This window comes from Haemaphysalis longicornis, unplaced genomic scaffold, assembly GCF_048455015.1.
Source record: "Haemaphysalis longicornis isolate Haplotype H1 unplaced genomic scaffold, Haemaphysalis longicornis Haplotype H1 scaffold_9, whole genome shotgun sequence".
Classification (NCBI taxonomy): Eukaryota; Metazoa; Arthropoda; class Arachnida; order Ixodida; family Ixodidae; genus Haemaphysalis; species Haemaphysalis longicornis.
In genome coordinates this window covers 65,405,472-65,425,735 of record NW_027526460.1, presented here as the reverse complement: position 1 = coordinate 65,425,735, position 20,264 = coordinate 65,405,472, and the positions used below count along the sequence as shown (strand labels likewise).

General features: G+C 53.0%; 1 protein-coding gene across 1 annotated transcript; it reads right to left on the bottom strand.

Moving 5' to 3' along the window:
• Positions 1–15,411: 15,411 nt before the first annotated feature.
• Positions 15,412–19,746, bottom strand: LOC144153239 (uncharacterized). The gene has a single exon (XM_077684888.1). The coding sequence runs from the start codon at positions 19,744–19,746 to the stop codon at positions 15,412–15,414; it is 4,335 nt and encodes a 1,444-aa protein (XP_077541014.1).
• Positions 19,747–20,264: the final 518 nt, after the last annotated feature.

Genomic DNA, 20,264 nt, shown 5'->3' with positions numbered 1-20,264 from the left:
ATACGCCGATGATATAACCATATGGACAACCACGGGGTCAGACGAAGAAAAGTAAGAAGTCCTACAAACAGCATCAACCGCCGAGCAAAAGCATGTCTCCCAGTGCGGACTACACTGCTCGGTGGCAAAATCACAGTTACTCCAAATCCTAAAAAGTACACTGGGAAAAACATACGTACCACCCACTCCGATGAAAATCAACATTGACGGGAAACCTATCCCAACAGTAAAGACACTAAAAGGGCTGGGGCTGCGACTACAGCAGGACAATGGCTGCGGAACAGCCCTAAGCCATTTCATGAAACAAATAAAGCAAACACTACGAATGATTAACCGAGTAACCTACAGAAGAAACGGGATGAAAGAAGGGGACATTCTGAAAATTGTCAATGCTCTCATAATTTCACGAGTCGCATAGTCAGCTCCATTCTTATGTTTAACAGCCAGTAACATCAAAACCCTCAACGCAGCACTTAGAAAGGCAATCAAAATGGCGCTAGGATTACCTCAATGGACGTCGACACAGAAATTAAATGAACACGGAATCAGCAACACAGTTGAAATACTCGAGGCACATAGAATAGGCCAGCTTGAGAGGTTAAAAACCAGCCACACTGGCACGGAAACCCTAAAGCGACTGGTCTACCGTATACATGACACTGCAGCGGAAGCCGCTCGGCACCAGCGCGCATTCCTCTCTCCCCGGTCTGCGGCCGGCACGACGACAGTGCGCTTTTGTTGAAGACGCGTACTGGTGACGCCACCGCCAGCGTAGGGATTAGTCCTGGCGCCTTCCCCGTTTACATTGACCCGACGAGGTCGCGTTGAGTTGAAATAAACAGGTTTTTTGGACTCGACGCACTCATGTATAAGCGGACGCGGTGAGTCGAAAAGCCGTCGGGGCGAGTCCGGTCGACTAGCAGGTAGGGGGTGGGTTGACGCGCTCGTCGGACTGAGTCAGCGGGCCGTGGGGAGCTGACTACCGTATTTGCATGATTATAACGCGCCACCGATTGTACCACGCGGGTCGGTTCGCGCAGGAAAATCCGAAATCATAACTGGACGTCGGCTTTACCGTGCAGATGTAAAATACATGACACTACTTACCTAGAGTGCAACTGTGGCAGCCAAATTTAAATTGTGCTGCGTAACTTGCTTATCAAGCTCCTGCAGGGAATAAAAATATAGTGGGAAACATTGAAGCTGTTTGCGATTTCAAGTGCCTTGACCTTCATATTTCTATATGTGATGGGCTAATTGCAATGGTAGAAAAATGTGTAACAGCTGACCGAGGTATGTCATTCAGGAATGAGTGCGCCGAAATTCACTCACGTGATATTGACTGATTGTTTTATTGGATTGAGTTGGAGTTTGGGAGGACCTCGTGCCTATGGCAATGTTGGTGGCCGATATGGAACCTGTTTCGCTTTTGAGCCCGATCGCAACGCGCACACAAATTTTAAGGCTAGCTTTTAGCAAAAGAAGGTGCGCGCTAAAATCGTAAAAATATGGTAGCTCCTTCTCCGGCAATCCACCGGCCCCCTCGCCTCGACTCTTTGAATGGAGCTCATATATACGCGGGAGGGGTCGAGGTAGCTGAACCCGCCAGTCGACTCGACACTCCCTTGTCGGGTCCATGTCATCATCATCATCACCAGCCTATCTACGCCCACTGCAGGGCAAAGGCCTCTCCCATTATTCTCCAATTACCTCGGTCCTGGGCCAACTGTGACCAATTTATCCCCGCAAACTTCTTGATCTCATCTGCCTATCTAACTTTCTGCCGCCCCCTGCAACGCTTCCCTTCTCTAGGGATCCACTCTTTTACCCTTAATGACCACCGGTTATCTTGCCTTCGCATTACATGCCCTGCCCACGTCCATTTCTTCTTAATTTCTACTAATATGTCTTTAAGACCAGTTTGCTCCCTGACCCACTCCGCTCTCTTCTTGTCCCTTAATGTTACACCTATTATTTTCTGCTCCATTGCCCTCTGAGTCATTCTCAATTTAAGTTGAACCCTCTTAGTGAGCCTCCAAGTTTCTGCCCCGTAGGTGAGTACCGGTAAGATGCAGCTGTCATACACTTCCTTCTTCAGCGACAATGACAGGCTGCTATTCATTATCTGAGAATGTCTGCCATATGCACCCCACCCCATTCTGATCCTTCTAATTATTTCTGCCTCATGGTTGGGATCTGGGGTCGCAACTTGGCCTAAGTAGATATATTCGCTTACCACTTCCACTGCCTCGCCACCTATCTCAAACCGCTGTGCTGTCCCGAGGTTATTGATCATTACTTTAGTTTTCTGCATAATAATTTTCAGGCCCACGGTTCTACTCTGTTCTTCCAGTGTGGAAAGCATGCTTTGCAATTCGTCCCCCGCGTTACTTAGCAAGGCAACGTCATCAGCAAATCTGAGGTTACTAAGGCATTCTCTATTAACCCTTACTCCCACCTGTTCCCAATCCAACGTTCTGAATACTTCTTGTAAACATGCTGTGAATAACATTGGAGAGATTGTGTCTCCTTGTCTGACACCCTTCCTTATAGGTATTTTACTGCTCTCCCTATGGAGGATGATGGTAGCTGTACACCCATTGTAGATATCCTCTAGTATTCTTACATAATGCTCATCTACCCCCTGGGTCTGTAATGCCTGAATGACTGCTAGGGTTCCGACCGAGTCAAATGCTTTCTCATAATCTATGAAGGCTATATATAGGGGTTCAGTATACTCAGCGCACTTCTCTATCACCTTCGAACTTCTCTATCACCCAATTGATCATGTGAATATGGTTCATTGTTGAATAAGCTTTACGAACCCTGCTTGTTCTTTAGGTTGACTGAAATCTAAGGTTGCAGAAATTCGGTTAGCGATTACCTTGGTAGGTACGTTGTAGACGACTGACAGTAAGCTGATCGGCCTGTAATTTTTCAAGTGCTTCATGTCGCCTTTCTTATGGATTAGGATGATGTTCGCGTTCTTCCAAGATTCCAGTACCATTGCGGTCATTAGGCATTGCGTATACAGGTTTGCCAGTTTTTCAAGTACAATTTCTCCGCCATCCTCCAAGAGGTCTGCTGTTATCTGATCCTCACCAGGTGCTTTACCCCCTTTCATTTCTTTCAAAGCCTTCCTTACTTCTACGGTGGTTACTGGTGGGATGTCTATCTCCTCTGAACTACTGCCTCGTTCGGCATTATCCTGGATGTCCCGGCTACTGTACAGATCCCTATAGAGCTACTCGGCCACTGTGACTATTTTATCCCTATTTGTGGTGACATTGCCTTGTTTATCTTTAAGTGCATACATCTGATTTTTCCCCACGCGAAGACGTCTCTTCACTGCTTTCAGTCTACCTCCGTTCTTTACAGCGTATTCGATCCTCTTCATATTACACTTCCGTATGTCAGCTGTCTTACGCTTATTGATTAACATGGAGAGCTCCGCTAGTTCTATTCTGTCAGCTGCGGTAGAGATTGTCATGGTTTGCCGTTTCCTGATTGGATCTTTCGTCTCCTGTGAAAGTTTACCAGTATCCTGTCTACCCATAGTGCCCCCGACTTCTACTGCACACTCCGTGATAATGCGTGTAAGGTTGTCTCTGGCTTCCTGTGTCGTAAGCTCGGCTTCCTCGTTCAGGGCGGAATATCGGTTCTGCAGCGCAATCCTGAATTCTTCTACTTTACGTATTTCTGTTAGCTCATTTATCGGCTTCTTTCGTACTAGCTTGTTGCGGTCCCTCCTCAAATCTAGCCTAATTCGGGATCTTACCATACGGTGGTCACTACACCTTACCCTTCCGAGCACTTCCACATCCTGCACAACGCCAGGGTTATCGCATAATATGAGGTCTATTTCATTTTTCTGTGCTCCCCATTCGGGCTCCTCGAGGTCCACTTCCGACTCTCCCGTTTAAAGAAGAAGGTATTCATCATGCGTAGGTTATTCCGTTCTGCAAACTCAACTAGTAGGTCCCCCCTGCTATTTCTACAGCCCAGACCATGGTTCCCAACTGCCTTGTCTCCAGCCTGATTCTTGCCTACTTTAGCATTGAAGCCCCCCATAACTACGGTATACTGTGTTTTTACTTTAGCCATTGCCGATTGCATATCTTCATAGAAGCGTTCCACTACTTTGTCGTCGTGGATGGATGTGGGCGCGTAGCTCTGCACCACCTTGAGCTTGTAATTGAGCCTAATTACAAGACCTGCTGCCGTTTCGTTAATGCTATAGTATTCTTCTATGTTGCCAGCTATGCTTTTATTGACTAGAAATCCCACTCCCAGTTCTCTCCTGTCCTCTAGACCACGGTAACATAGGAGGTGTCCACTTTTCAGCACTGTAAAGGCTTCGCCTTCCCTCCTAACCTCGCTAAGCCCTATTACATTCCATTTAGTGCCCTCTAATTCCTCGAGCAACACCTCGAGACTTGCTTCGCTGGATAAGGTTCGCGCGTTAAACGTTGCCAGGTTCAGATTCCATTGGCAGCCTTTCCGGATCCAGGTATTCTTAGCACCCTCTGCTGCGTCACAGGTCTGACCGCCGCCGTGGTCAGTTGCTTCGCAGCCACTGGGGACTGAGGGCCGTGGGTTAATTGGCGTATTCATGGGAGGTTGTGGCCGTTACTGCACCAGGGTGGCCAATCCTGCTCTGGTGAGGAAGTGCATTACCGGTAATGGTCGCCGGGGTCAGGCCGCACCCCAAGCCCCTTTGTGCAATTCCATCAATACGCGGATTTTTTTATCCGGTTGGAATTGTCCGGCACGGGATTCGAAGCACGGTCCTTCTGCACGCGAGGCGGGTGTTCTACCTCTACTCCATCGCTGCATCACTCGGGTCCATGTATCCGGGGCTAAAAGCACCGGATACATGGACCCCCCTTTTTTCCGCGGGGCTCCCCCCCCCCGGGTGGTGGGAGCCCTTGGCCCCCCCATCCGGCGCTAGAAGCCCCGGGGGGTGGGGGCTTCTTCCTCTCTCTTTTGAAGGATTCGGGGGTTCCCCTTCTTTCCCTCGTCGGGGAAAGCTCTCGGTGCACGCATCTTTGGGGAATAAAGAGACCTGTCTCGAAACTGCAAACCAGCTCCACGTCTGCTTTCTCGCCTCCTTCAGCAGCCGACATTCCGGGCTGCTACAACACCATGCACATAACCAACCACGAGATTTCTGATTGCATATCCAGGACCCTGAAAGTAGCACCCATACCTAAAAATATGAACCCTGCACTCCACTACGGCAGAAAGTTGGACAGATGACGTAATATCGAAAAAATATACGCGAATTCATCGCACACGTGGTACACAGATGCTGCCATTACGAGTACCGGTGGCATAGCCGCCATTTGTGCGCACAACCCAATTCGGCAATGTACCGTAACTGCTATCGTGCGGACATCATCTCCCATTGAAGCAGAAGATGCGGCAATCGCTCTAGCTATCACTTCAGGTCAACAGGATGCAGGAATGAACATTGTTTCTGATTCCCAAAACGCCTGCACGTAGTCGGCGAGAGTGCGGATCGAGAAAATAGCCCACAGATTAGCAATCGGGTACAAATCAAATAATCTAATCAAAATTTTATGGGCCCCTGGTCATGAAACTCTAGAGGGCAGTCAACTAGCTCACGCCTGGGCTCGCGCCTCCCTTCACCGAGCTGACAGCCCCAGTAAGATTGTTGATGTTCGTTTCCCCGAAGTCCGGTAGCGATCGGGAACCCAACAGCTCGGGCTCCTGTTGATTTGGCAGGAGGCTTGCAGAGCGCTGGTGTTGAAGTTCTGGGAGATGGTGACCGAATTGAAGAAGTTGAGGCGTTTGTAGTTGATGAAGGGAAAAGAAGAGTTTATATACAGCTATTTACAGTAGGAAAACTGGGTACATGAGTAATAAAAGGAAGAACTTCAAACTTTAGTTCCGCGCTAGTTCCAAGTGCGTACAAATCAATCGAGCTTCTCAACTTCATCTAACTCTTCTATCCTCCGAGCGTACACAAAGCACTCGAGATACGACGGCCGGGACTCTGTTCCCGCCGCAGAATCCGTCTAGTGGCCCGGTACACAGCTGTACCCTAACCTTCCGACGTGATCCTCCACTCTCTCTAACTTAGGGGGCCCACAAATCCCAACCTAGCTTCAGTGGTTGAGACTACTTGTTTCGCCGGGAACTGTCCAGCTGAGAGCTCAGACAAGAATGCTGTTTTGCGGCCAATGTCGGCCTTTTAACTCTCTCTCGTGCACGCCCCTGTAGCTTTCGTACACGCGTTAGGGAGGGCCCAAATTCACGTAGACAGCTGTTACTCAGCCATCGGCGGAATATTCAATAAGGCGCCACCACCTTCTGGTCAAGGGCCGGCCCGCAGGCGAGAGGGGACGTGGGGGCGAGGGGTGGGAGCACGACCAACTATACTTCGTGTGTGGGAGTGAAGGGCGGCGGCTATACGCCGTGCCCGCGTGGGCGCGTAACAATGGTGTCTCGAGGATACGCCGCCGCGCAGCGCGGTCAGACGACGATCACCTCCCCTCCGTTGTCGGGTATGTCGACAATTCTGGGGACTTAACGGGGCCGTCTGCATTCCCAAAGGGGGGTTATCCCCGCGGCTTCCCTCCGTCCAGACAAGCCGGCTCCCGAACGCGCCGCGTCGAATTGGCGTCGACCACAGTGTAGTGTTGGCTGTGCAATGCCTCTAGACCGAGCGGCGGGGATCTTTGCTGTCACACGCGAGGCCTGGGCGCCCGGCCAGTGACCCCATGAGTGGACCTTTACAACTACCCCCTTTGATGGTTGCTGGATCTTTTGGTTCAGTCAATCCGAAAACAATTTAAAAGGGCCACTCGATGCATCTCTTCTTCAGCAATAACGGCAAAAAAACATACCTGGGAGGAGCTAGGTATAGCCACAAATGAGCTCCCTACCACTTCGTCGTTCGGTTAGTCGGAACTCTCTCTCACCTCAACTACAAACACAACCTATTCACTAGCCTTTCAAAAAGGGACGGAATACTTTAGGAAACCAAAAATGCTAAAAACACTAAATGCGAGTGAGAAAGAAATTGGGAGATGTCTCCGGGGCGCGTATACGCCGCAAACAAGACAGCTCAGCCTGTAACACTAATGCTAGCTATAGCTGCAAACACACAGGATCATTCTTGCACTCAGCAACGAGAACAAAAGGAAGAAGGACTGGCTAAGAACACGGGCAATCTTGCAGCCAGCAAAAGAAACCTTTAAAAAGTTTACATTGTCACTATGCGCACGCCCTCAAATGTTCTCCTTAACGGCGCATCATAACAGTCCTTCGAGGTTGTTCAGCTGTGCTTCAGCTCACGTGCGGTGCACAGAAAGTTCAGTTCGCTGCACGGATCGAGCAGCGAAGGCATCGCGTCGCGCAGAAACACCGCACGCAGGCACGCACACACACACACACACACACACACACAAACACACACGCACGCACGCACGCACACACACACACACACACACACACACACACACACACACACACACACACACACACACACACACACACACACACACACACACACACACACACACACACACCACCGTTGAAAAAGGACGCGTGAACGGGAACGTTCACGTCCGTCGTGGCCGTGTTAAGGCTGGGAGGCAATTAAATAATGGCCTCTCCAAGCAACATTCTGGAAACAGGGGAGTGCTTTAGAGTATTTCCAACCCCTTTTGCAGATGATCCGGACCGTGTCGTGTTGCAATGGCAACGTAAGTCTCGACAATTTAGCCCCATGAGGCCAACGCGATTTCGGGGAATACGGAGTGGTATCGCACAATACGACTTCGGTTTCTGTCACTTAGGCCATGTGACCATGACTCCACAATGCCCCAACGTAAGGCAGTGCTTCGTGCTGGCAGCGTGAGCGAAGGATTGGTGTTGGAGCGGAATGGCGGCCCGCGAACGCGATGACCTCCGCAGGATCATTCTTTCCCTTACGTACCGGGTGCTCCACGGCAAAAACCTCACAAGCGTCTGTTATTCGCTAAAACCGCTCGTGCACGCTATGAGTATTCCGTGCAGCGACCTGAACCAGACAGTGTTTCAGCTGTCCCAGCTCGAACTCATCCTGCTGTAACTCAGGACTCAGGCCTGTAACACGCTGCTCTGCTGCAGGAGTTAGTGCGTCAACCCCTCTGGCGCGGTTCACGACCAACTCTTGGTAACGACCAAAAAGAATACTAAAGCTACGAAGCTCTGTCTCAGACATTGGTTTGGCGAGATCGCTGATTACGTCTCGTGCCTCTGATTCCACTGTATCTGCCTCCTCACACGGTTTTCTTCTCTCCGTCACAACCTCCTAGGGAGCTCTCATTATTGGTTTCGCAATGTCCACGCATGCGCTATGTCGTTCTCCATTAGCCGCCTCGTGTGCGCTCTCACCTTCAAGACTACCTAACCCACACGATATCTCCGTATCTTTCCTACCCTCTTCAAATGTTGTGAGCTCTTTCCCTTCAGTATTTTCTCGGTATTGTCTACGTGTCATCCCGTCCCAGGTTGTCTCGACTCCTCTCTCCTCTCTCTCTTTCGCTGTCACTCTATCCCCGCCAACCTCAGCATTTTGAACGGGGGCCTCAATAGTTAACTGACACCGCACTCTCGCCGACGAATTGTGAAAAGGATTAAGGAAGCAGCTCGCCCCAAGGCTTTCCTACACGGCTCCTGCCTCCCCCTCCAGTCCACGCGTTAGAATTGACATTCTACCCAGGCGAGCGGGATCGGCCTGTTCTAGCTCAGTTTCTAGGGATAATGCAACTGGCCCCACTTCCGCTGGAGCAACAAGGGTACACGTCAGCTCTCTGATCTCACCGGACACCCTGGCGTCAACGCTCCTCCTACCCACGTCCGTTTCCACGCGTTCGGCCCTGGCGGGAATGCTAGCCTCGTGTAGAGAGCCATGACTCCTTATTTGTCATTGCAAAATCCCGCTTCGAACCACTGGCCAGCCCCATTCATCTTCGCTGTCTCTATACAACTGGCTCGGTCTATTTCGGATTGTATCTGCCCGCCGGTGTCCAAACCTGAGGTGCTTTGTTGTTTGCGCTCCAGCCCCAACACAAACCTTCGCAACCGCTCTTCAGATTCGAGCTTCAGTTTTAAGTGCGAATGCACTTTATAAGCGACCCCAAACCATCCACCGCCGGCGGCGGCGTCGGCGGCGGCGTCGGCGGCGTCCGCAGTGCTCCTCCATATTTAAAAAAGAAACAGCATCCGGCGCCAGGTTTCGATCCGAGGACTTTGCGGCCGCAGCGCGACGCGCTACCGACTAAGCTACGGACGCCAGGCTGATATCAGTGTGAGTAACGCGCCTTATATCTTTAACGCATTCAAACTACGTCGTCAGCGGCGTGCGTTGGCGACTCAGCGGCGTTATAGCGGCTTGATAACTGCGTGGTGTACACGTGATACTACAAACCCGATGGAAGAGATGGAAGAGAAGGCGGCGAGGCGGTGGGCTGCGGGGGCCGAGCGCAAGCGCCGCAAGCGGGCCGACAACCGTGCATTCGCACTTTCACATTCTCCCCCTCGGGGAAATGCGGGGGAATTTTTTGTAAACGCTCCTTGCGTTCCCGCACTTCTCGTCTCTCGCGCTCCTCCGCTTCGCGCGATTCTGTTCTCTTCCGCTCCTCCACTTCGAGCTTCAGTATGTGAAATTCTAGTTCCATTATTATAAGAACGATCGCCTAGGATTCAACTTGGGCAACCCCATCTGCCGTCGTAGCTCCTCGAGGTGGCGCCTCATGTGTCTGATGATTTCCGTCTCCTTCCTCCATGCTCGCAAGCAAGCTCCGCGTGGCTACCGTGCACCCTAAGTCTCAGCCTACACCGCCACAGCGAAGCACAAGAAATCCCACTCACCCGCACATTCAGTGGTCGGCTGCCGTGTCGTCGACCCCGTGCACTGGCTTGGTTCGACCGCCCCACTCCGGGCGATGCTCGGCTGGTGCCGATGAGGGCGGGCTTGCGTCCGCCTGCTGCCTGTGGCTGTGGCCTGGTGATTTCCTCTGCCAAATAGTGTCGACTGCGCCAGTAAAGATTGTTGATGTTCGTTTCCCCGAAGTCCGGTAGCGATCGGGAACCCAACCGGTCGGGCTCCGGTTGATTTGGCAGGAGGCTTGCAGGGCACTGGTGTTGAAGTTCTCGATGGTGACCGAATTGATGAACTCGAGGCGTTTGTAGTTGATGAAGGGGAACGAAGAGCTTATATACAGCTATTTACAGTAGGATAACTGGGTACATGAGTAATAAAAGGAAAAACTTCAACTTCAGTTAGACGCTAGCTCTTAGTGCGTACAAGTCACTCGAGCTTGTCAACTTCGTCTCACTCTCCGATCCTCGGAGCGTACACGAACCGCTCGAGAAACGACGGACGGGACTCTGTTCCCGCCGCAGGATCCGTCTAGTTGCCTGGTACACTGCTGTACCCTAAACTTCCGGCACGATCCTCCAATCTCTCTCGCTTAGGGGGCCCACAAATCCCAACTCAGCTTCAGCGGTCGAGAATCCTTGTTTCGCCGGGATCTGCCGGGCGGAGAGCTCAGACAAGAACGGTATTTTGCGGCCAAGTTCGGCCTTATAACACTTCGGAATTACTCCCTCTCGGGCATGCCCCTCTAGCTTTCGCACACGCGTTAGGGAGGGCCCAAATTCACTCAGCCATCGGCGGAACATTTAATAGGGCGCCACTACCTTCGGGTCAAGGACCGGCCCGCGGGCGAGAGGGTACGCGGCGGCGAGGTGTGGGAGTGAAGGGTGGCGGGTATACGCCGTGCCGACGTGGGCGCGAACAATGGTGTCTCGAGGATACGCCGCGGCGCAGCGTGGTCAGACGACGATCACCTCCCCTCCGTTGTCGGATATGTCGACAATTCTGGGAACCTAACTGGGCCGTCTGCATTCCCAAAGGGGGGTTATCCCCGCGGCTTTCCTCTTTCCAGACACGCCGGCTCCCGAACGCGCCGCGTCGAATTGGCGTCGACCACAGCGTAGTGTTGGCTGTGCAATACCTCCAGACCGAGCGGCGGGAATCTTGCTTGTCACAAGCGTGGCCTGGGCACCTGTCCACTGACCCCATGAGTGAACCTTTACAGCCTCCAAGCAGGGCTTCCTGTTACGGTTATGCCCATATATTCGAAATTCTAAGCTACTACAAAGCAACCCTCACCTGTCCCTGCTACACATACTGTATCTAACACATTACCCGAAGCTGTGCCCCAAGTGCATCCAAGTAGCCTCCCTCCACCATACGTGAGCAGGGTGCCACAAAATTCACAAACACCCTCTAATACAGGAGCAATGAAGTGAGGCACTGTCTAGTGCCGACTACGACGAGCAGTGCCGAACGATCGCCACACCTACCACCGGCGTCCTGGAGACTAGAGTCCTGCACTAGGGGCACGCACCACGTCCAACTACCGAACAAACATAATAAAGTTATTTCTCTCTCTCTCTCGTGCGTAACACGCCGGGACCACTGTCGGCACTGCTGCGTTTCTGATGCATGCGGCGCTGGGTCGTTTTGGGCTACTTGACTCGTTTCGCCCCCGGCAAAGAGGAACGGTGCGTTCGCCCGGCCTCCTTCTGTGAGCGTTGCACGGAACCGAGCGGCTACGAGACGTGGTCGGCACTACAGCTCAATCGAAGGTTAACAAATCGAAACAAACACCCAACCAGCATACGCCAAGCTTTTGCTTTGCATATCCAAGGTTAGCTGAGCTTTGCCGCAGCCATTTTTCCAATGGCAGTGAACTGACACCGTAACATACCTTGGTGGGGCCTTTACCTTAATTCAATAAGATCTTTACTAATATTTATGGGCAGACTTTCTTTCACTCTTTCGTAAAACGTTCATCATGTAGAAACGTCACCAAAGGTAAAGGTAAGAAAGGGAGCAGGGGTGGTTTTTATTTTATTTATTTATCAATACTGTAAGCCTTGGTCAGGCTCATACAGGGTCAGGCTCATACAGGCTCATACAGGCCTGGTTGGGCAGACTATAAGCACTAATTTTACAGCGATGCTATTTTGCTAGCACTTCGCGTATTGTTTATGTGCGTCCGCGAACACTCACGGGGCTCCACGTGTCTTTTGAGCGTGCGGTGTTTCATCACGCGAGGCGTTCTTTGGTGTGCGTGGTTTGTGTGCGCGGTTTGTTGCTTCTACTTCGCTCCACAATTGCTTTTTCTCGAACGTTTTCCAGTGCCCGAGGCTATGCTCGCCCCTCCTTCCGTTCGTCATTTGTCCAAGCGCGCTCGTGCTTATTCTTCTCTCCGTTCGCTCTCCCATGGTCGCGGGCATGTCTCCGAGGGATTCACACTTCGAAACGTTATACGCGTGTAAGTTTTCTAGCTACGCGAGGTGGCGGTAGGTGTGTACGCGAGTGTTTATAAAACGTAAAAGTCCGGACAATAAATGTGCGTCTGTACCTTTGTTACGATGACCACTGACAAAGGCAATAAATGAACTACTACCTGTTTTCAAAACTCCGTGCCTCCTTGTTGGGCACGTCGGCATCCACTGGCATGGAGTGACATGACGCACGTGTTTTTTCATGCATGGTTTGGTGACCAGCACCGCCAGATGTCCCAAATGCTGAACATCTGCTCCAGCTGATAGGCAAGAAGCTTGGAATAGGAGAAAACGTTGACGCAACAAACCAACTTAACATCTGGGAACTCTCCGGTACGATGGCCGCTTTGGGCTTGGATGGCATGGTGCGAGCTGTGGCCATCCTCGACAACGACACCCATAAAGCTCTTGAGGTGAGACAACCGATGCATGCTTTGCATTGAGGGAAATGCAGCTATATCTGGAAACTGAAATATCTGCAATTTCCGGGAGCTCATTATTGTGGCAACGTTTGGGCTATTTCTGGCAATGCTCATATTCTTCTTGGAGGAGAAAGAAAGTTGTCTCTATAAATTGTCGTTGCCATGAAGCAAAAAGTGAGTGCGGGGCACGATATAATGAAACCTTTATAGTACGAAAAGCGCTACTAAAGAACCCGTTCGTTTAAACAGTATCGCGTGAAGGTCGTGCCGGGCGCCTTACACCAGAGAGTTTCTTTCTTGGTATTCTTAATTAACGCCAAACGTAAGTCTTAATTTTTACTATGAGGTTTTTGATGCCGTGGACCGAGATAAATCTAGAAACACCACCATCATCATCGTCAGCATGCGCACACTTACTGCAGGACAAAGGCCTCTCGCATAGAACATCAATTATCCCGGTCCTGTGTTAACTGCGACCCATTTATCCCCGCATACTTCTCGATCTCATCTTCCCACCTAACGTTCCAACAGCACCTGCCACACTTGCATTCTCTAGGGATACACTCTGTTACCCTTATTGAGTAACTGTTAACTTGCCTTCGCATTAAATGATCTGCCCACGCCCATTTTTGTCTTAATTTCTGCTATTATGTCCTTAACACGCCTTTGTTCCCTGGCACAGCCGCTCTCTTTTTGTCCTTTACCGTTACACATATCTTCCGTTACATTGTTTGCTGACTCGTCCTCAATTTAAAGGGGCACTGACAAAGAAATTTTGCATCTTGTTTTTTTTTGTTTGTTGCAATAAGTCGCTAGTGACCTCGTTTGCTTTAACGTGCGACGGTAGTTTAGTCAGAGGCATTTTCAATGCGGCCATTCGCAGTTTCGGTTTCAGAGGGTGCCGCGAACCGATGGATTTTATTGAACAAAGCGGACCCCGTGATCGTCGGAAGGATATCACAGAGCAGAGCTGCCGTAGCACTGTCGAATCCGCATCGCCGGCAGTTTCTGCGAATGCCCCTACGTACTGATCTCGTGAGCCACTTAATTAAAAAGCGACCGTCGACTTGACGCAGGCGCTGCGAGTGCAAATGTGTCACAGAATTAAGCGAAGTAATAATTTAGTGGCCGATGTCTCGGACGGGAGGAGCGACAAACAACTCCCCCTTACGTGCGAATTCGAGAATGTGGTTCGGACCTGCTAACCGGCGATAGGTCCACGCCTGATTGGCCGCTGGCGTGAGGCACGAGACGGGGCACGAGAAAACAGTTTCGAAACAACGGAAATTTACTTAACATTCACGGGAAATTCAAAACAGATAGACAGAGAGGGTAATACAGGCAAAGAAAACGAAGCTCGGCTTAAGAAACACGAGGGAAGGAGTAAGGCACACAATAGGCGGGCAGGGGAGCTTCCCCCCCCCAACTACTCTAACACTCGGCTCGCTAGACACACACGCACACACCCGTACACACAACAGGGTACACTAAGAAAAGAGGGTAATCAAGTCCGCGGAGTCGATGCGAAGGAGGAAGATAATAGTGAGGGCGATCATAGAGTCTGCAGAAGAGTGGGGAAGGGGAGGAGGTCTTAGCTGGACTTTGGTCGGTGGTCTCGTCGGGGAAGATGCGTCGGCTCGCCGGTCGTCTGCGATGAGTCCCGTTGATCGGCGACGCAATTCGGGCACACCTGGGCCGCGCACCGTCCCCTCCTCGAGGGGAATTCTCGGGGGCCGAGGTCGCCGCTGTCGTCGCACTCGGGGCTACAGCGCAGCCCACAGAACCGGCCGCCGCGTTTCAACCGCACCACCTTCCACCGCCACTGCTCGCTTCCTTCTCCCCGCGAGTCGTGAACCCCGCGCTGCACCGAGCACAGTCTTTCGGACCGCGCCTCTTCCGAGAACCAAGCGGGTGGAACCTCCGCTGGCCGCGGCACTCTCGCCCCTCTCTTCCGAAACACATGGCCCACTGCCCCGCGGGCCGAAATGGCGGCGAAAACATTCCTGCTCCGCCGGGATCCTCCCGCTGGGTCCCAATATGGCGAGCGAAAAAAAAAAGAGACAGCCATGGAGGGGCCCGAATTTCGCGACACTGCCCCCCCATCAAGAATGTTATTCCCAATAGCATTCAAACCAAACATCCAAAGCGAAATACGGGCACCAGCCAAAATCGCACCAAGTAACCGACATCGCCCAAAAGGGGGTGGCCATACTAGCCCTAGGAGGGGATACACACGATAACAAAGTAACAGCGCGTTGCATATGAACAGGGCCGCGCTTCTCCGCATACACCGAAAATTAAGTCGAGGAAGATAAAGAGAAAAAGCTACACACTGTCTACATACATAGTACACTCCAATACGCACTCGCAATGGCGCAATAAAGTTCTGGGGCCATGCGGACCCCCCACTCACACATGATCTCGCGCAGCCGCAATAGAAACAGGCGAAAATTCGACTACATAGCGTGGCACGGGGTACACTTGGCTATACATTCACAGAGACATTCACCGCGGAGCACACGAACACTTCACATATATCAATGACCCGGCCCATGAACGAGCAAAAAAAATGGAGCCGCTGTCATTTCCAGGCCACAGGAGCCAGGTAGTCCTTCTACACCCTGCTCAAGTAGTCGGCCCCGACATTATCTCGCCCCTTAATGCTGGCGATGGTGAAATCGTACTCCTGGAGCAGGAGGGCCCAACGGAGAACGCGAGCGTTCGTAAACTGAGCCTGGCGGATGTAAGTTAGTGGCTGGTGGTCCGTCTGAATAGTGAAGGCCCTCCCATACAAGTAGAAGTTGAAGCGTTTCACCGCCCAGACTATGGCGAGGCACTCCTTCTCTATTGCTGAGTACGCCCGTTCTCTCGGAAGCAACTTCCGACTTGCATATGCCACAGGGTGGAGCACGGCGCCTTTCCTCTGCAGTAAAACCGCCCCGAGCCCCTGGTCGGAGGCGTCAGTGCGTAACACGAAGGGCTGGTCGAAATCGACGACTTGCAAAACAGGTGCCTCGGAAAGGATCCGCTTCAGTTCCTCGAAGGAGCGCTGCTCCCGGTCCCCCCACTTAACCGTGTTGGGGGCGAGCTTCTTCGTGAGGTCGGTTAGTGGGGCGGCCACTGTGGCGTAACCGGGGATGAAATCTCGGTAATAGCCAGACAACCCCAAAAAGGCCCGCACTTGACGTTTGGTCACCGGACGGGCAGCGTGCCGGATCCTGTCAAGGGTTGACTCCATGGGACCTAGGTGTCCGTGACCTATGGTGTGACCCAGAAACGACAACTGCTCGAACCCGAGCTGGCACTTCCTGGGATGGACCGTCATTCCGGCTTCCAAGATTCGCGCGAGCACCCGGTCGATGGCCACCAAATGGTCTTCCCACGTCTCTGTGGCCACCAGCACGTCGTCGTAGTAGTGGTAGACGTTGTCGATGCCGTCCAGTACTCGCCGCATGAGCTTTGCGAAAACTGCTGGGGCTGTCTTGATACCGAAGGGCATGCTTTTGAAGTGATACAGTCCACTAGGGGTCGAGAAGGCGGTCTTCTCCCTGGAGGCCTGATCGAGGGGCACCTGCCAGTACCCCTTAGAAAAGTCCATCTTTGAAAAGTATTTCCTCCCCCCAACTTCCGCAATTAGACAGTCAGCCCTCGGAATAGGCCCTGCATCGGGCACTAGGACGTCATTCAGCCTCCTGAAATCCACACAGAACCGGTAAGTGCCGTCCGGTTTTCTGACCAGCACGACGGGTGCGTGATACGGTGAGCTGGATCTCTCAATCACCCCCATTTCAACCATGGCCGACACTTCCCTTTCGATGTTCTGTTGCACAGCGAAAGGAAGCGGATATTGCCTCACTTGGATCGGCGCGTCCGTCATCGTGGACAAAGAACACTCTGCCCAAGTTGTGAGTCCTGGCTGATCCGAAAATATGCCTTTGTACTTCGACAGCAGAGAGTGCAGCTGCCCCGCTTGTCGGGTAGTCAAGTGATCCGACACGACAATGTCTTCCGGTCCCACCTCGCCTCCGAGGGGCCACGCCATCTCTTCGGCCCCGATGTCGACCGCCACGGCTGACACCGTCTGGACAGGGACACCTGATTTTAGTTCCCTCCTGATGTACTTTTTCAACATGTTCGCATGGAACGTCTTGGGCGTCCCCTCGACATTCACCACGTAGTCAACTTCTCCCTTCCTTTCCGCCACGGCATACGGGCCCTTCCACTTCATGGTGAGCTTGTTATGTTCTGTGGGTAACAAGACGAGCACCTCGTCCCCAGCCTGGAGGTGACGCATCTTGGCTCGGTCGTCGTAGTACGCCTTGTATCGCTCGGCTGCCTGTTCCAACGCCTCATGGGCAAGTTGGCACGTTGTCTCAAGCCTCTCCTTCAGGTCGATGACGTACTGGTAGGCGGTTTTGACCTCTTCTTCCACCTTGTTCCCGGTCCACAGCTCCTTGAGGATGGCCAGTGGACCACGAACATTTCGGCCGTAAAGCAGCTCGAACGGGGAGAATCCGGTGCTGGCTTGAGCAACCTCCCGGTACGCAAACAAAAGGGGTTCCAAGAATCTGTCCCATTCTCTCGGTTGTTCAGCACACATCCTGCGCAGCATCTTCTTTAGCGTGCCGTTCATCTTTTCGACCAGGCCATTGGCCATCGGGTGGTAGGGTGTCGTGGTCTGTAGTCGCAAGGATAGTAGGCGCCCCACCTCGGTCATAAGCTCGGAAGTGAAATTTGATCCCCGGTCGCTGAGCATCTCCTCGGGTACACCCACCCTCGAGAATATCTGCAGCAGAGCTTCGGCCACCCTTTCCGTCTCAATACTTGGCAGCGCGACCGCTTCGGGGAAGCGAGTACCGTAGTCGACCAACGTTAGAATGTATCGGTTGCCTCTGCGCGTCGTCGGCTTGAGAGGCCCCACGATGTCGATGGCGACCTTACGGAAGGGGGTGTCCACCAGTGGAACCCGTTCCAACGGTACTCTTCTGACCGTGCCGCGATCCACGGTTCTCTGGCAGATGTCGCAGGACGCGATAAACCTCTTCACGTCCCCATGAAGGCCCGGCCAGAAAAAGTCGGCCAGTATCCGATCAATAGTCTTCGCCCGGCCAAGGTGCCCCGCCATCAAGCCCGCATGTGCCAAATGGAGAACTTTGTATCGGTGCTGCTCCGGCACCACGAGCTGCACGGAAGGGGCTCCCGATTGGGGTACATACTCTCGAAAGAGGAGACCGTCGCGCAGGAAGAACCCGCAAGAGCCATTTCTTTTGCAGGTTGACCTCGTTCCCCGTCTTTGGGCCTCAAAACACCGCAACAGAGTCTCGTCTGCCTGTTGATCCTCTCGCATTTCTCCCGCACTGACGTCGGAGATAAGCGTCGGCGCACGTAGGGCCCGGAAGTTCTCCGAAGTCTTCGCTCTAGCCTGCTGCCGGGTCGTCACCGCCGCTGCGGGTAAGGTAGGCTCCGTCACCGCGCTCTTGACTTGTGTCTCCTCTGTCTCAGCCGTCCATGTTTTGTAGGGCTTCCCTGGTGGCCTCACCCCGTCGACGTTCCCCAGGATGAGGTCAAATAGCGGGTCATCCATACATCCCGCCACTATCTCCCCGCTGTAGTAGGGCGTGTCTACCTGGATCCGAGCTTCCGGTAGCTTCCTAGCAGTACGGTCCGCCAAGTGAACAGTCCGGTGGGCCCCGGTTAATTCTCGATCGTCCACAAATCTTCGGCTGACGATGACGATGTTGCACCCCGTGTCTCGTAAAACCCTGCAGCGACGGCCCTTGATTCGGCCCTCCACCACCGGCAGGTCTGGTGCCCCGAGAGGCTCGGCAGCGTTGTCTACAGAGGTATGCTTGTCCTCGCTTAGGCTCGAGTACCCCTGTTGCAAGCAGGCGGACACGTTCCTTGCGGCCCCCAAACCCGTGTTCTTCGGGCCTTGTTGACCTCGGTTCGCTCTGCACTGGGCGGCGACGTGCCCCATCCGGTAGCACAGGTAGCAGCGTACGCCCGGTGCTGGCGGATGTGGTTGCCTGTCGAACTGCTCGCGCCGGCCTGGGTCTGCGGTTCTGCCCGCCAGGGGGTCCTCCCGCTTCTGGTCTTTCCTCCCAAAGTTGTTCATGTTCCTAGCCATTACGTAGTCGTCCGCCCTTTGGACGAGCTCCTCGGTGTCCCGCGTCTTCTTTTCTTTTAGGAAGAGTGCCATAGGGGGCCCGCAGTTCTCCAAAAACTGCTCGGACAGGAGCAGACTCTTGACCCCCTGGTAAGCCCTCTCCGTCCCAGAAAGTTGTAGCCACCTTTCCCAATAATTTTCCAGTCGGGCGAAGAACTGCGATGGAGTCTCGTCGTCTCTCGGCGTTTCCCCCCTGAACTTCTTTCGGAAACCTTCTTCCGTGAGGCGGAAGCGGAGAAGGAGTGTCCGCTTCACCTTGTCATAGTCAGCGGAATCGGACGCGGGCATTCGTCCGAAAACGCTTAGAGCCTCCCCCGTGAGGCAAGTACTGAGCGTCGTGGCCCACTGACTTCGGGGCCATTTCTGTGCCTCCGCGACACGTTCAAAACGAGTCAAATAGGCGTCGAGATCGTCGCCCTTCTCGTTAAACGCCGCCATCAGCTTGTGCAGGCTAACCGCGGGCGGTCGTGATGCTGCTTGGGTTTCATTCAAGTCGCCCACTGCACTGCCGCTACTACCAGCCTCGCTCCTCGTGCGCAGGAGTTCCATTTCCTTATCCATTTCTAGCACCCTCTGTGCTGAGCCCTCTTTATCGCGCGCCGCGCGCTCCCTCTCACGCTCCTCGCGCTCCTTCTCGCGCACCTCGCGCTCCCTCTCACGCTCATCCTCCTCCCGGCGCCTTTCGCGCTCTGCGGCTCTTTCCTCTCTCAAAAATTCCTGAAGAGCGGTCCCTTCAAAGCCCATCTCTTTACCCAGAGCAACTATACGCTCCAGATCGGCCATTCTGTCTGCCGCGGAAAGATCACCCGTTACCCTATGCCTCACGCCCCGGGCCAATCGTGGTTAGCGGTCCTGCCGTGGACGCCAGTTTGTCACAGAATTAAGCGAAGTAATAATTTAGTGGCCGATGTCTCGGACGGGAGGAGCGACAAACAACTCCCCCTTACGTGCGAATTCGAGAATGTGGTTCGGACCTGCTAACCGGAGATAGGTCCACGCCTGATTGGCCGCTGGCGTGAGGCACGAGACGGGGCACGAGAAAACAGTTTCGAAACAACGGAAATTTACTTAACATTCACGGGAAATTCAAAACAGATAGACAGAGAGGGTAATACAGGCAAAGAAAACGAAGCTCGGCTTAAGAAACACGAGGGAAGGAGTAAGGCACACAATAGGCGGGCAGGGGAGCTTCCCCCCCCCAACTACTCTAACACTCGGCTCGCTAGACACACACGCACACACCCGTACACACAACAGGGTACACTAAGAAAAGAGGGTAATCAAGTCCGCGGAGTCGATGC

What these genes read in the sequence shown, in the direction of transcription:
- LOC144153239 (XM_077684888.1), bottom strand. Translation starts at nt 19,746, where the DNA reads ATGGCCGATCTGGAGCGTATAGTTGCTCTGGGTAAAGAGATGGGCTTT.